Source organism: Lynx canadensis, chromosome E2, assembly GCF_007474595.2.
Source record: "Lynx canadensis isolate LIC74 chromosome E2, mLynCan4.pri.v2, whole genome shotgun sequence".
NCBI classification, from domain to species: domain Eukaryota; kingdom Metazoa; phylum Chordata; class Mammalia; order Carnivora; family Felidae; genus Lynx; species Lynx canadensis.
Window position 1 is genome coordinate 46,594,944 of NC_044317.1, and position 14,168 is coordinate 46,609,111.

General features: G+C 57.3%; 1 protein-coding gene across 4 annotated transcripts in view; it reads left to right on the forward strand.

The window, feature by feature from the left end:
• The window catches only part of ACTN4 (actinin alpha 4), a 71,137-nt gene that overhangs the window by 38,370 nt on the left and 18,599 nt on the right, over positions 1–14,168 (forward strand). For 2 of the 4 annotated variants that reach the window (XM_030299470.1, XM_030299466.2), the window contains exons 2-8: positions 5,734–5,848; positions 6,106–6,225; positions 9,411–9,497; positions 10,533–10,620; positions 11,238–11,316; positions 12,516–12,597; positions 13,371–13,456. In XM_030299470.1, the coding sequence (XP_030155330.1) occupies positions 5,734–5,848; positions 6,106–6,225; positions 9,411–9,497; positions 10,533–10,620; positions 11,238–11,316; positions 12,516–12,597; positions 13,371–13,456 (657 nt within the window). The remainder of the gene's footprint in view (positions 1–5,733; positions 5,849–6,105; positions 6,226–9,410; positions 9,498–10,532; positions 10,621–11,237; positions 11,317–12,515; positions 12,598–13,370; positions 13,457–14,168) is intronic. The other 2 variants (XM_030299469.1, XM_030299468.2) reach the window with 1 other exon arrangement.

Below are 14,168 nucleotides of genomic sequence, written 5' to 3' on the forward strand. Positions count from 1 at the left end.
ATGGCTCATTAAAGCCCCCTGCTGCCACATTCCCGGCTGCTTAGGTCACCTCCAGAACAATATCCATCATTCATTCACCCAGCCGCCCCACATCCTGGCCACTGGGAGGGGTCCTTGTGACACAGGAAGGACTTTATGGCCAGTGATGGCCTCCTCTCCCTCCCCCCACATACAGAGTGACAAAGCAGAAACAGCCCAGGGGCCCCTCTGAAGCTTGCCGTCCCCGGTGCACCACCGCACTGGGAGTGGTGACTGGGTCCCAAAGGAGCCAACAAGCTCCTCTTTCTCTTCTGCCGGCCCTCCCTCTCCCCCACTCACACCCTGTGCTATTTTAGCAACCAGAGAAGAATCTTGAACAGGCTGCCAGTGTGCAGAGGCAAGTTCTAAAGCCTCTTCTCTGTGGTTTTTTTTTTTTTTCACGTGTGTTCTCAAAGACAGACAAGTCCACATCCTTCCTTCCTCCCCAGATAGGCCGAGGGCTGGGCTCAGGCTCCCTTCTCACAATGGCAAGGACAGGCTGGGAGCAACAGGGCCACCACTGGCTTTGTTTTCGCTGCCTCACAGTGGGTCCAGGCTACCCTTGAAGAAGTAGGGGAGCTTTTGGAGGCATAGCTCTGCCTGCCCACCTCACTCTGTGAGCTCCCCTCCAGCTTGGGGGCTGAGGTGGGGCTGGGGCCTTCCTAACTCTGCTCTGCTGGCTCTGCTTTGCCAAGCGTACTTAGCGTCCCACTCAGGCCTTGTGGATGAGCGGCCGCCCCATGTTTGAAACTGTTGATGAGCTCTGTGACCTTGGGCAAGTCACTTACCCCTCCTCACCTCAGTTTCCTCATATGTAAAATGGAGATGATAATTTACACGATCATGAGGTTGGAGGTTTTAAAGAGTCCCTATGTAGAAATGTTAGGAAGCAGTAATTAGCGATGATTGCATAATTACCTTTAGCATGTCCCCCCCCTCGAATGTAAATTCTGCATCTCTTTCACTTCTTCCCATGCCCAGTGTCTAGTAGGGGTTCCAAGTTGGGAATCAACCAAGTAAATTCATTGAACACCTGAGGACAGGGCCACTGTTCCGAGTCCGTGCTTACCATGAAAATGGCCTTAACAGTAAAGCCTAGCTGAGCTCGATGCTCTTTGTCTTTTCCTCCTCCCACAGGGTGCCAGTAGCTCTGGACAACCCCCCCCCCCCCAATAAAATAGAAACGCTGAGCTTGTCTTTCTCAGTCACGACAGTTAGTATCTTCAGCATGGCTCCTCTGTCTTCCTCCCACTGCCGAGTTTCTCTTGGAGGCTTTTTACTCTCTTTTTTCCTGGTCCTCACGCATTGACCCTTGCCCCCTTCAGCTCTGTCCTCAGCCAGCAGCAGCCAGTGTGACCTTTGGAAGGCCCCGTGAGGTAGGCCCCACCAGCCTCATGGCACAGCTTGCTCTACCTTGTTCCCTCTTTTTCTCTCTCCAGCCTCCTGGAGGGCCTTTGCACATGCTGTTCTTGTTATCTGCACAGTCTCCCTTATTTTTTGTCTTCACTCATTCGCAGTCCTATCAGAGTGGGAGAATTACCTCGGAAACTACCCCGTGTCTGCCCCTACCTAGATCAGGAGCTTGCATGCTGAATGCTCTTTAGCTCCCTTTCTGGGGGCAGCGGGGAAGAGGGCAAATGCATGACACCTTGGAGTGGGGCCTCTGGGGCTCAGAGGACCTGGCTTTAAGTCCGGCTCTGTAACTTTCCAGGTGCGTGACTCCCTGTGGTCAAGTCACAACACCTGTCCGACCCTCGGTTTCCTCATCTGTAAAATGAGCCCGTAGAGGCTCCTACCCCACAAGATAGTTATGCAGCTGGGAGAAATTAATACGTGACAAAGTGCCTAGAACAGTGCCCGGCACGTAGTGAGCTCTATAGAGGTGGCTGCTTCGGTCATTACTATTACTTTTCCTGCGGCTGTTACTTCTGTAGCTGAGCGGTCGCTTGATTACTGACATCCTCTCCCTGTTCAGACTGGGTGCTCCGTGAGAGTGCAGGCTGTGTCCACTTTTGCTCACTCCTGTGTCCTCGACACGAGACCTGGCCTGGGGTCGACCCCCAGCAAATGCTTGTCAAGGGAATGGACGTGTTCCAACCCCACGGAAGCCTGGGGCATGCGGAGCAGTGGAACCTGTCAGCCGTTGGCTCAGCTGTTGGCTCTGTAGCTCAACGCTCTGAGAATTTTGCACAGTGGTGGGTGGTGTGGTGGGCACACGAGGCCTTTATTGAAACCACCCCTCCACACTGTCTACCCCACGCATCTTAGCCTAAACCGGTAGGGAGAGGAAGTGTCGAGTAGAGAGTCATTCTTGTGGCCAACTAGGAACAACCGAATGTTTAATGTCCCGTTCAAATCCCAGCTCCTCCTGCCCAGTCACTGCGTAAAGAAGTGGTGGTCTGGGGTTGATTCGTTCCCTGAAGATGGCCTTGTGAGGGCCCGTTCTCCTCGTCTGTGAGCCTCGAGTGTCAGCACGTGCCCGTCATCTTCCAGAAGGAGAAAACAGCCACGCGGGGCATAGGGGTGGGAGGCCTGTCGGTGGGGTTTCCATTCTGTCTGTGGCCGGCTCAGGAGAGAGTTCTTCCTTCTCGCCGCCCAGGCCAGGCAAGCGGATACGCTTCCTAAGCACCTGCTCGGTATTCTGCTGAGGACGCTGCCTGCTTCCAGCTAGGGACACAGAAGTACAGGGCATAGTGACCGTTGACTTGAAAACAGGTCTTTTTTTGGACATACGTGTAATCCTGAGTGCTGACAGAATCTGTGCCAGGCACAGTCTGAAGTGATTAACTTGCATTATGTTGTTCGATCTTCATTTAAGAGAAGTTAACTGTCCCCACTTCATCATCGGACAACGTGAGGCTCATTGCTTATCCAGGGCTACCCTTCGGGCAGGTTGCCTCACCGGCAGAGGCCAGATTTGAACCCAGGTCCGTGTGAGCCCCAAGCCCCAGAGCTCTTACGTGCTCCCCAGAGAAGATGAGCAAAGGATGGGGTACATGTTTGTGAGGACAGATAGCCTGAACCCCACGAGGCGAGTTTTGTTCCCAGCCTCCACAGGAAGAGGGTTTCCTGCAATTTCATTTCCTCTCCAAACCATGGAGGTGGGGTAAGGGCCTTTGCAGAGAGGGAAGCAGCCACTGTGCATGCAGACAATTCATCTGGCATTAACTTTATGCCAGGTACTGTGTCGGGTGCTTTAAAGCCTCTCCCCCACTTAATCCTTGCAGCAGCTATGGGAGGTAGATTCTGGTGAGTCCATCCGACAGAAGGAAACTGAGGTGTAAGTAGGTCCGGGAGTTGGCATTGAGACCCAGACCTGTGCCCTTTGAGAGCACGTGGGCATAACCCAGGCAGGCTGAGGTGATGAGGGCTGCCGTTTAGACACGTTTCTGGCCCTGCGTGCAGACCAGGGGCCTGCATCTTGGCCCCAGCAGCACTGGAGCACTGGGGAGCTTGCCCTCTGGGAATCGCCCTCTTCCGTCCTCAGCCTTGGGATACGATCGGTCGCTTTGCCACTCGCAGGTATCTTTCAGGTACGCGCACGGGCAGAGGCCGGCTTTCCTGGCCACTTCCTGCCCCAGCCCGGCCTGCTGCCGCCCACTGGTTTTAGGACGGCTGAGTCGCGTCTCGCTGCCCAGCACCGCCGCTGGCTGTGCCTCAGACATTACAAGGGCATGTGAGATGTGGGACGGAAGTCCTGCCCCCTTGGAGCTTGCACACGTGCAGGCAACCTCTAGTAACACACGGAATGACTAGAGAATGCTTTTGAGAGCTGCCGGGGGCTGCGTGGTGGCCAGGGCAGACAGGGGAAGGAGAGGATACTCTGGAAGCAGTGGCAGGATTTCAGGAAAGGAGGAGATCTGGGGAGGCACAGCGACGACCGGGGCCGTCATGTGCTCTGCGGGCTCCGCCATCGCGAATCCTCACGCTGACCGTGACTTGGGTGCTGTCCTCACCACCACGTTACAGACGGGGAGGCAGATGTTAAGGAAGGTCGGATGATGTTTCCATATGAGTAGTGTAACCAGCAGTCTGGCTCTGGTTTGTCTGAATTCAGGGCTGTATAGAGGGGGTTGGGGAATGAGGCAGAGAAGGCACATTCCTGCTTCCTCAGTGTGAGCGAGCACCTGCTTGGTGGCCAGAGTTCAGGCATGTGTGGAGGCAGAGGACAACACCCAACTGTAAGAGCCCGAGAGAAAGGTGCTATGATACCTGTGCAGAGGAGGGAGCATCCGAGTCAGAATCAGGTTGGGGTGAGCCAGTCGGTGTGGACGTCTCAGAGGAGCTGCGCTTCAGGCTGATCTTGAGGGATCAGCAGGTGCCAGTTTAGGAGAGGCAGAGGCAGCGTACAGGCACCCTTACTGAGGGGACAGCTCCACACAGGATGGGGTCTGTGTCCCCCGTGCAGAGGAACTCTTCACATCCACCGTTTGGGTTTGGAAGGAAACCTCATGCCCATCCTCGCTGCACGGCGTGTTGATTAGGCGGCTCCTTTGTCTGGGAGGGGCCTAGTGTTGCGTCTGAATGAGCAGGAGTGGTGACAGTTGTCAGAACACATGGTGCTCCGCCAGAGGCTCCTTGGAAGCCCCTCGCCCCCCACGTGGCCTCTGCCTGCGCCTGGGCACGGAGCGTGTGCTCGTACGCTCCTGGCCCTCCGCCCACATCCATGCTGGCCACTGCAGATGGAGGTGGCAGGGCGGGGTGCGGGTTACGGGGGTTCTGTGAGAAACAGAAGCATGGCATTTTTCCCAGACCCTGCTGTGGGAGGCTAATTGGGCCGGTTTCCCCAGAAGGTGTCTGGACGCGTGCACCTTTAACTGATGTGACGCGCTTCCTGGGGGCTGATGTCCGGTGACATGCCCGGCCAGCGGGGCCTGAGTGGCTGGTGCCCTGTGCTGGGTGTTCTGGAGTTGGGATTTGGGATTTGGGTTGTTGTTTGTGGCCCTCTGTACCCGGATGCATCCTTTCATGTCCCGGCATCTGCGTGCCCTGTGTTTCAGACACTTCCTCAGATATGGCTGTCTAACTCTGGTGGTGGGTTGCCTACCTCCACTTGCCTTCCAGCCTCCTTAAGCTCCCCTAAGGTTTGGAAGGGTGGGATGTGGAATGTCCTCCAAGGAATAGAGGTTTGCGCAGGGCTCAGAGGCTCTGTGCTCCCGGCCTTTTAGGGGAGGCACTTGCTGCCAGGCCGCCCAAAACTCCAAGAGAGACTGACTTGAAGGAAACCATACATTTACAGCAGGCTTTTATTTTCCATCTGCTTTCCTGTCTCAGGTCATCTCTGTGCCGGCAATGGCTCCTACCTGAGAGGGAAGGAAGCCAGCACCGGCTAGGACCTGTGGTCTCATCTGCCCGCTCGGGTCGGGGGAGGTGGTGAAGGGCTCTGTGTGTCTGTCCCAAAGAATGTAAGAGCGGGGACCCTGTGTCTCGTTTCCATACCCGGGGTCTGGCGCTGAGTCACCTTTGCATGACTGGGTTCTAGCCCATGCTGTGCCACTTATCAGCCAGACAATCGTGCGGTGGGTCTGCTAACTGCCCTGAGCCTCGGTTTCCTCGGATTGACTTGCCTGGGTTGCTTAAGGATCAGAAACAGTGTATAGGAAGGCCCCGTGGTGGCCACCGTTGTCCCAGGGTCAGGGTGGTGGCCCAGCCCTTTTGTTAGAAGGCCCCAACAGTCACACTGACCCTCCAGGCCTCTCTCTCACGCTTCCCCAGACGTTCACAGCCTGGTGCAACTCCCACCTGAGGAAGGCTGGCACACAGATCGAGAACATCGACGAGGACTTTCGAGACGGGCTCAAGCTCATGCTCCTTCTGGAGGTCATTTCAGGTGAGTCTCCTGTGCAACGCAGCACACCCCACACCTGGAACAGGTGCCCTGTCCCACGTCCCGGGGACTCGGCCCACCCCAGCTGTCCCTAAGCTGCTGGGAAGAGACTGAGGCTTTGAACGACTGCACTGCAGCGCATCCAGGCGCTGGCCTGTGGGGGGAGGGCGGGCCAGAGTGCCATGGCGGCCAGTTCTGGAGGGCAGTAGGGACATGAAAGTTTCCCTTTCTCCCCCTCTTTCTCGGGGCGTGGCTCTCAGGTGAGCGGTTACCTAAGCCAGAGCGGGGCAAGATGAGAGTGCACAAAATCAACAATGTGAACAAAGCCCTGGACTTCATCGCCAGCAAAGGAGTCAAGCTGGTCTCCATCGGAGCAGAAGGTGAGCGGGGATGGGACAGCTCGGTCCCTGACTTGTAGGCTCAGAGCCTCAACTTCTGTACTCCAAGCAGGAGTTGTGTGGGTGGCAGAGAGAGCACTTGGTGGGGTGTAAAGCCCCAGTATATACCCCAGCAGTGACTACAGTGACTGCCCTCGATGTGATCATTGGGTCCCCAAGCTCCTCCTCCCTTCCACCCACAGAATAATCTAACACTCGGGAATCCAGTGCCCCCAGTTATGTAGGGCAGGCCTCTTCTACAGGGCAGGAATGACTTTGTCCTGGACCCTGGACACCCTCATTGGCCCTTGTGCTGGGCCTCAGAAACACTGACAGTCACATCACCTGGCGTCCCTGTGCCTGGAGCACCTTTGCCCTTTGGCCCTGCCTGGTATCTGGAGATCTCAGGGGAGAAGGACTTTCGAGGCCCGGTGTCAGGGCTCTGGGGTGGGGAGTGCAGGTCCAAAGGTCAGTAACCACTTTTCTGGCTGCAGGACCTGAGGGAGTTTGGCCCCTGACTGGATACCCAGGACCCTCTGTGCCCCATGGGGACACCCAATACTGCAATTCTTCGTTCTAGACCTTTCCACTAGAGCAACAACACGCTGCCCTCCAGCAGCCAGCTCGTCTCGAGCTCACAGGCGCTTTTGGAGACGAGGCGAGGCCTGATGGAGCCCAGAAGCTCCCTGTCAGCTTGCACTCACAGTTCAGCTCATTAGAGCAGGATTTCCTACACCCTGACATCCATGTTGTCCCAGCTTCTAGAAAAACAAAGAAAACTAATTGCTGTTAATGACAGGGCTCTGAGAGGTTGGCCAAGACTTGAGGCCAGAGTGTGCGTACTGAGTTCCAGGGCTCTGCCCCGGCTGGGACCTCTCGGGGAGGGGTGCCAAGCGTCACATGCCACAGTTGAGGTGGTCGGTGTTTGTTTAAAAAAAAGCAAAACCCCCAAAATCAGTCGGCCTTCAGATTTTCTGTCCTTGCATGGATCTTTCCTCCTGGCTCCACTCCAGCCTTCTGCTTCTCACAGCTGCACTTATTTTGCTCAAATGCTAGCCTGTAAATACAGAAGGGGTTAGAGGAGAGACCCGGTGGCATGCATCAGTTTTCATTTGGAGAAAAACTCCGTCTAAAAATGTTCTGCGTTCATGCCCGGATTGGTTCACTCCCAGTCCCTGTGACCGCTGGGCCCCGGGAGAAAGCTGGAAAGCAGCTACTAGAGGTGCCCCGAGGGCTTCAGAATACCTGAGAGCCCCAGCCCCTGCCCTGCCTCCCATCGCCCTACCCTCCACATGGTCTGGGCCGTAGCCAAAACATGACTGTCTTGTAGGGGCACAGCTATAGGTCTGGGAAGCATCTGGTGCATGTGTCATGAGAGAATCCGTCTTCCTCCGCATGGGAGCTCTCTGAGCCCTCCATGATCCGCTTCCTTGTGCAGCCGGCTGGGTGTGGGAGCTCCAGCCGCCTGTCCAGACTGCGTGCATTCCCCTGCTGTGGAGTGCCTGGCACTTAGGAGGAACGCAGCATAGGTTTCCTGACTGGATATCTGCCCTTGCCCCAGGCTGGAGAGACTCTGCCTGGTTTCCCTGTATGGGGTTCTTAGCCCTGGGAAAGGGCCCGGCAGACATTGTGTCCTTCCGTCCTTCCCCTGCCTCTGGGCAGTGGACTGTGCTTATTTTCTTATCCTGACACTCTCAAGACGAAAACCACCCTCTGCCATCAACCTGTGGCTTCTAGGGGGCGGAGGGAGGTTCTCCTCCGTTGTGGCTGATGGGCCCCACCCTTTCCACTCGAGTGTGTCCTTGGGGAAGGCCTGGCCCTGTCCCCTGGGTGATCACTCTACCTCCTTTCCAAATCAAGCCCACCCTGGAGTTTTCTGTTCTCGAGGGTCTGTGAGCAAGGTCTCTCTTCCTGCACCTGCCGTGCTGAGACGTTGGGGGGCGGAAGGCATTTAGAGGGCTGCAGAGGCACATCTGGCTGGCAGACTCAGGGATGAGGCCACTTGCACTTCTCTTACCCAGCAGTAGACACATGGCGCCCTGAGTGTCATCAAGATGATTTTTCTGTAAGCTACTGAAGCTGAAGACCATGTGGTACAGACCTTTGAGGCAACTCCCAGAAGTTTGAGAGTAGTTGTTCGGTTAGTGAAGAAAGCATGTACCTTCCCGGCCGGGCCTGGGGGCCACTCTCCCTGTCCTGCAGCATCCTGTCTTTCACAAGGGCCGAGGCCAGGTACTGAGGGGCGATCTCAAAGGCAGGCAGTGAACAAGTAAACCAGCACATACGTGGTTACAAATGATGGTTAGCATGTGAGGGGCAGAGCAGGGTGCCGGCGAGAGAGGGACACTGGGCGGGCACCTTCAGATTGGTGGTTGGTGGGGGTTATTTCGTAGAGGTGACAGCAGAGGCTTAGAGGATGGGAAGGACAGCCACCCGAGGAAAGGGTCAAGGGGTGCACTTCGTGGGTGGACAAAAGGCGTGAGGTCCTTCTAGCAAGAAAGCCTGGCTTGCCGAAAGGACACGGCCGGGGTGTGCCGGGCATCAAGGGGCAGGGTCACCCAGGGCAGGATTTGTAAGTGGGATTTGAGAACATGGGCTTCATTTTAGATGTAGTCGGGCTTCGGACAGGTGAGTGGCACAAATCTGATGCACCTTTTAAAGTGGGCACCCTGGCTGTTGTGTGGAGGTGGACTGCACGGGGCACGGAGGGGGAGGTGGTGTGTCGAGCTCTCGGGGGGAGACCACAGTGGCCTGGACAACGGTGGCAGCAGTGAGGTTGGAAGGAAGTGGGCAGATTCTCAACAGTAGTGCGGCACGCACCCGCCATGGGGAGACGCACCCTTGACGGCACGAGGGAGGTGCACACAGAGGGCTGGGAGTGTGGGCCCAGCGCCGGGGACACGTGTCAGGGAGGAGCGCTCTTTTGAGCTGGGCGAGACGACGGGCTGGCCGGGTGAGAACAGGCCTGCGTGGCGGACAGCATGTGCACGGGGGCCCGCAGGTGCTGAGCAGCAGAAGGCTTGGGGGACGGTGCTTCCCAGTGTCCGTGTAGCGTCTCCCAGGGAGGGTGGCGGACAAGCCTGGACGTCTCCCGTTGGACCATCGGAGCCAATCTCTACATAGAGCCAGAAGGAGTCCCCTCTGGTTTCAGCAACCTTCTCACCCTCTGCCCCCTTCCGTGCATGCAGAGATTGTGGACGGCAACGCAAAGATGACCCTGGGAATGATCTGGACCATCATCCTCAGGTTCGCCATCCAGGACATCTCTGTGGAAGGTGAGAGCCTAAGGCCTGGCAAAGAACAGCCTCTTCTCCCTGTCCTGGTCCTGTCCAGGTTGGGGTGCGTTAGATGGTGATTTGGGGGTTTTGTCTTCATGCTTGAGGCTCTTCCATGTTTCCCGGCATCACTCGCGGGGCCTGGCCCCGTGCAAGAGTGGTTAGTGAGATCTGGCCCGGGCTGCGGGTGAAGGGTCCCCAGCCAGCCGCCCAGCTCTGGCATCCACCCAGAGCCCTCTGGCTCCCATGGTCTCCGTCTCAGCGGACCCTCACACGACCCTTGTCGAGTGGGCATGAATGTCCCCATTTTCCAGTCAAGGAATCTGAGTCGCAGAGCAGACCGGTGGCAGAGTCAGGCCTGGCCTGGTTTTTTCGCGTTAGCGCCTACATGTTTCCATTTGACACCCCCACCCTCAGACCTTTGCCTCCGTGAACCTGGGGCCAGTCCCTCCAAGCACGTGTGTGTGCTATGGTGTGAGCACAGTCATCCCGGCCAGCTTGGGGAGCGGGTTCCCGCAAAGGCCGCAGCAGTGACCCTGCACTCCGCGCTCCCGGAGCCGCCCACGGGGAGCAGACAGATGCCCTGGGCCCCTCCCTCACCACTTCCCTGAAGCCGCCGCCACATCTGGGAGACCCCGGGTGTGCAAGGCCCGGCGCTCAGGCCCCTTGGCTGGTTCTTCACCGTTCAGAAGAGTCCAAGGCCAGCATCAGGGGCTTGTTTGGCAGTGTGTTCTGGAGGGTAAAGGGACAGGCTTTGTGGGCAGAGACGTGGCGCGGTGTCCGGCCCTGGCCTGTCCTGTCACTACCACTTCCTGGGGTGACCCCGGGCAAGTGACTTCTCAGGGCTCGGTGTGCAGGCCAGTGGTTGGGATCAGCAGAGGTCTGCCGGGTGTCTGGAACAGGAGGGCCTCTTCCTGCTGGCCCTGCTGCTCTTCCGTCTGACTCCTGTGCCTGGGCTGAAAGTCTCGTTCGACGGGGCCGGGTTGTGGGGATGGGGTTTTGACCCCGCGCTCACCGTCCTTGTGCGTTCTGCAGAGACCTCCGCCAAGGAAGGGCTGCTTCTCTGGTGCCAGAGGAAGACGGCCCCATACAAGAACGTCAACGTGCAGAACTTCCACATCAGGTGAGTGCCCGGCCAGAGCACTCCAGCCCACCGCCTTCCCTCATCTCGCCCCAGGATGGAGTCCCATCCTCCCATTTGGCCCTCTTTCCCTTTCCCTGGTTCTGTCCCATGGGTCGGGGCGCACGCACTGGTCTCCCACCGTGGGCTGTTGCCCTCCACTGTAGGCCCATCCCATTCGGCGGGGTCTTGCACGTACAGGGCTCAGCAGGTCATGGCCATCCCAGAGGCCAGCACTCACTCATAAAGTACTAGCCACGGGTCAGGCGCCGGGCTAAGCGTTTACGTGTATTCACTCATTCAGTCCTCATAACAACCCAGCGAAGTGTAGCTACTCTTACTACCCCGCCTTACAGACATGGAAACTGAGGGAGTAGGAGATTATGGGACTTGCCCAAGGTCACACTGACGGTAAGTGCCAGAGGTGGGATCTCACCCCAGACCAGCTGGCTCTAGCAGTCATGCTCACGGCCACTCTGCCAGACGGTCTCCTTGCAGTGCCCGGCGCACGCACTACCTCAGTAAATGGGAATTAATTGTTCCTATGGGTGCCCCAGGCTATCAACACTTACGTCATGGGGAGAGGGCCCTCCTTTTAACCTCTGCCTTTCCATCCCCAGCTGGAAGGATGGCCTTGCCTTCAATGCACTGATCCACCGACACAGACCCGAGCTGATCGAGTATGACAAGCTGAGAAAGGTTTGCCTCTTGCACATCCCTCAGTGACCCAGAGATCCACAGAGTCTGACCCTGACTCTGGGTCACCTCTTCCACGCCCGTCTATTGCTGGCATCCGAAGGTGGATTCTGTGCTCACATGGGCAGGCTAGGAGAGCCTTGTGCCAGCTGTCACCAGACCCCAGGCTTGGTGGCTGATTCTTACCTCCCTTGCTGCCCTTGGGGACTATCTCCTTCTCCCCTTATGGGCATTGCGACTGCCCACGGTTATTTTGGGGCCTGGCCGGCCGTGCCTTCTGGGTTCCCTTCCTTAACCTTTTAGACTCTAGAAGCATTTCCTCTCTGCCTAGTGGAGAAAAGGGCTGAAGAATTCCAAGCCATCACTACCAGCAGGTGTTTCCCATGCAGGTTCCCATTCTCATTTGCCTTTATAAAGCTTGTGAGCCTGTAAGACCAAGGTCCTGCCCTCCAGGAGCTCCCAGCCAGTGGAGAAGGTGGGATAGTGTGTCCAGAGCAAACCAGCCCCATGAGGCCATGCACATGTGCTCAGGCTGAATGAGGGTGGGAAGTGGGTAGGGCCAGAGAGGTACTGCAGAGGAAGGAGGCCATGGTGAGCTGGCATGGTCCAGGAAGGGCCTCTGGAGGAGGAGGCAGCCTAGAGCCAAGGGGAGGGCATTCCCAGTGGGGGAAGCAGAGCCTGCACTTGACCTGTTCAAGCCCCTCTGAGGAATCGAATTGGGCTCTAGCTGAACATCAACTAAGGCACATGAGCGAGGGTCTTTAATCCTAGGAACAGTGGGGAGACCGTGTGAAGGCTGGACCATGGGAGCTCTCGGCTTACCCCTGACCTGTCGCCCCCCCCCCCCCCAGTGTTCTCTCAGGTCTGGACCACACTTTCTGGGTGTCAGGACAAAGGTCTCAATCTGGGGGCCGGAGGGCTGGAAGTTGTGAGAAAAGAGCACACCTGCATTTTCTCTGGGGGAAATGTCCACGCTTTTTCCCCACAAAGATTCCCAGATGCATTCCTTTGAGGATTGACTGTATGTGGGTGCCCTCCTCCCCAATCCCCATAGCAGCACAGGGGGCCGAGAAGTGCCTAAAGAAGCCTTTCTAGTCCTGCCCCTTTCCAGGATGCCTCCCTTCCAGGCCTGCCTCGTTCTGTGCTTCTGCACCCTGCCCCTGACAAAGTCCTTCCTCCCTCCTTCACCTCCCTCCTCCCAGGATGACCCTGTCACCAACCTGAACAATGCCTTTGAAGTGGCCGAGAAATATCTAGACATCCCCAAGATGTTGGATGCAGAGGGTAAGTACATCCCTTTTGTTCAGTCCCCACCCTGTTCTGCGGGCATGTGTTGCGGTAACTTCAAGGAGCTGGCGGTGCCAGTGAGAAGGGCTGGATGAATCTGGGTGAACCGGGGACAGTGGTGCTGCCTGGGAGCCAGAGAGGGAGCAGTCTGAGCAGACCGGTCAGGCTCAGGGATGGGGAAGCAGGGGAAGGAGCAGCCGAAGATGACTGGTTGTGGGGGCCACGTCTCAGAACAGGACCCGCGTGTCCTGCTGGAGCCCTGTCGGAGTCCTGCCCCTCTCGTGGGATGGGCAAGCCAGGTGGCCAGGGAGGGGCTGGCTCCTGCAGACATCCAAGGCCACTGTCTTCCCTGCTTGCCCCCGGCGTGGAGTCTGGAGTCCATCAAAGCAGAGTGTTTGTTTTTCCTTTCCGGCTTTGCTCCGTTTCCCAGCCGTGCACCACCCCCAGCCGGGACCCATGTCTCTGGCCTCTGGTGGCCCCGGGGGTTGACTGTCCAGCAGCCCCTTGAGGCCATTCTCAAAGAGAGGAAGTGGCCTCATTTTAATCCAGTTCCCACAGCCTTGGCCTTTCTAGAGACCACAGGGAATGGAAGGGCTGAGGGTATGGACAAGTCTCCTGGAGTCACTGGGGGTCACTGAATCCATTCTGAGGGTCCTTCTCCTGGGATGCCTGTGGCCTTAGGAGACTTTGGATCCCAGTGAGTGACCACCTCTCCCCCGCCCCCCGCCCGCCCCTACTTGGGCAGTTTAACCCTTGTCGTTCACTTACAGACATCGTGAACACGGCCCGGCCCGACGAGAAGGCCATAATGACCTATGTGTCCAGCTTCTACCATGCCTTTTCGGGAGCGCAGAAGGTACCGGGCAGGGCCAGGCAGGCCCACCTCGCCGCCACTGCCCAATGCCGCCGCTGCCTCTCGCCTCCCACGCTCACCTCATTTCTCTTGCAGACGGCAGTGGCCTCTCTCCGACTGGAAGCCATCCCCCCCGACTCCAGGCGTCACTGCCCGTTTAGTCTTTGCTCACAGTATCTATTGAGTGCCTGACCTGCGCCAGGCTATTCCAGGCACTGAGGATACAGTAGTGACTGAGTCAGGCAGGATCCCTGCTCTCATGGAGCTTACATTCCAGTGGGCATGACCGACAACAGACATGTCCACAGATAAAAAGCCATTTCACATGGTGATAAGCACAGTAGAGCACGTAGGGCAGGATGGTGGGATAGAGATGTCTGTGGGGCTGCTTCATCTGGGGGCCCTGACAGGAGGCTTCTACTGGGTGACGTGGGCAGCCACTTGGAGTGATGAGCAGGTGCTGCTGGATGAAGATCAGCAGGAAAAGCATTCCAAGCAGAGGGTAGAGCAAGTGCAAAGGCCCTGAGGCAGAAATGAGCTTGGCTTATTCAGGGAAGAGTGGAGAGGGGAAAAAATGAGGTTGGAGATAATAACAGTGCCATGGTGTGTAGAATCACCATAGTCTGAGATCCGGAGTTCCATTCTAAGGGCCCTAGGAGACCGTTTGGTGGCCTGTTCTGGGGTAGTAGGTAGTTAATGTAAGACGTGATCTTAC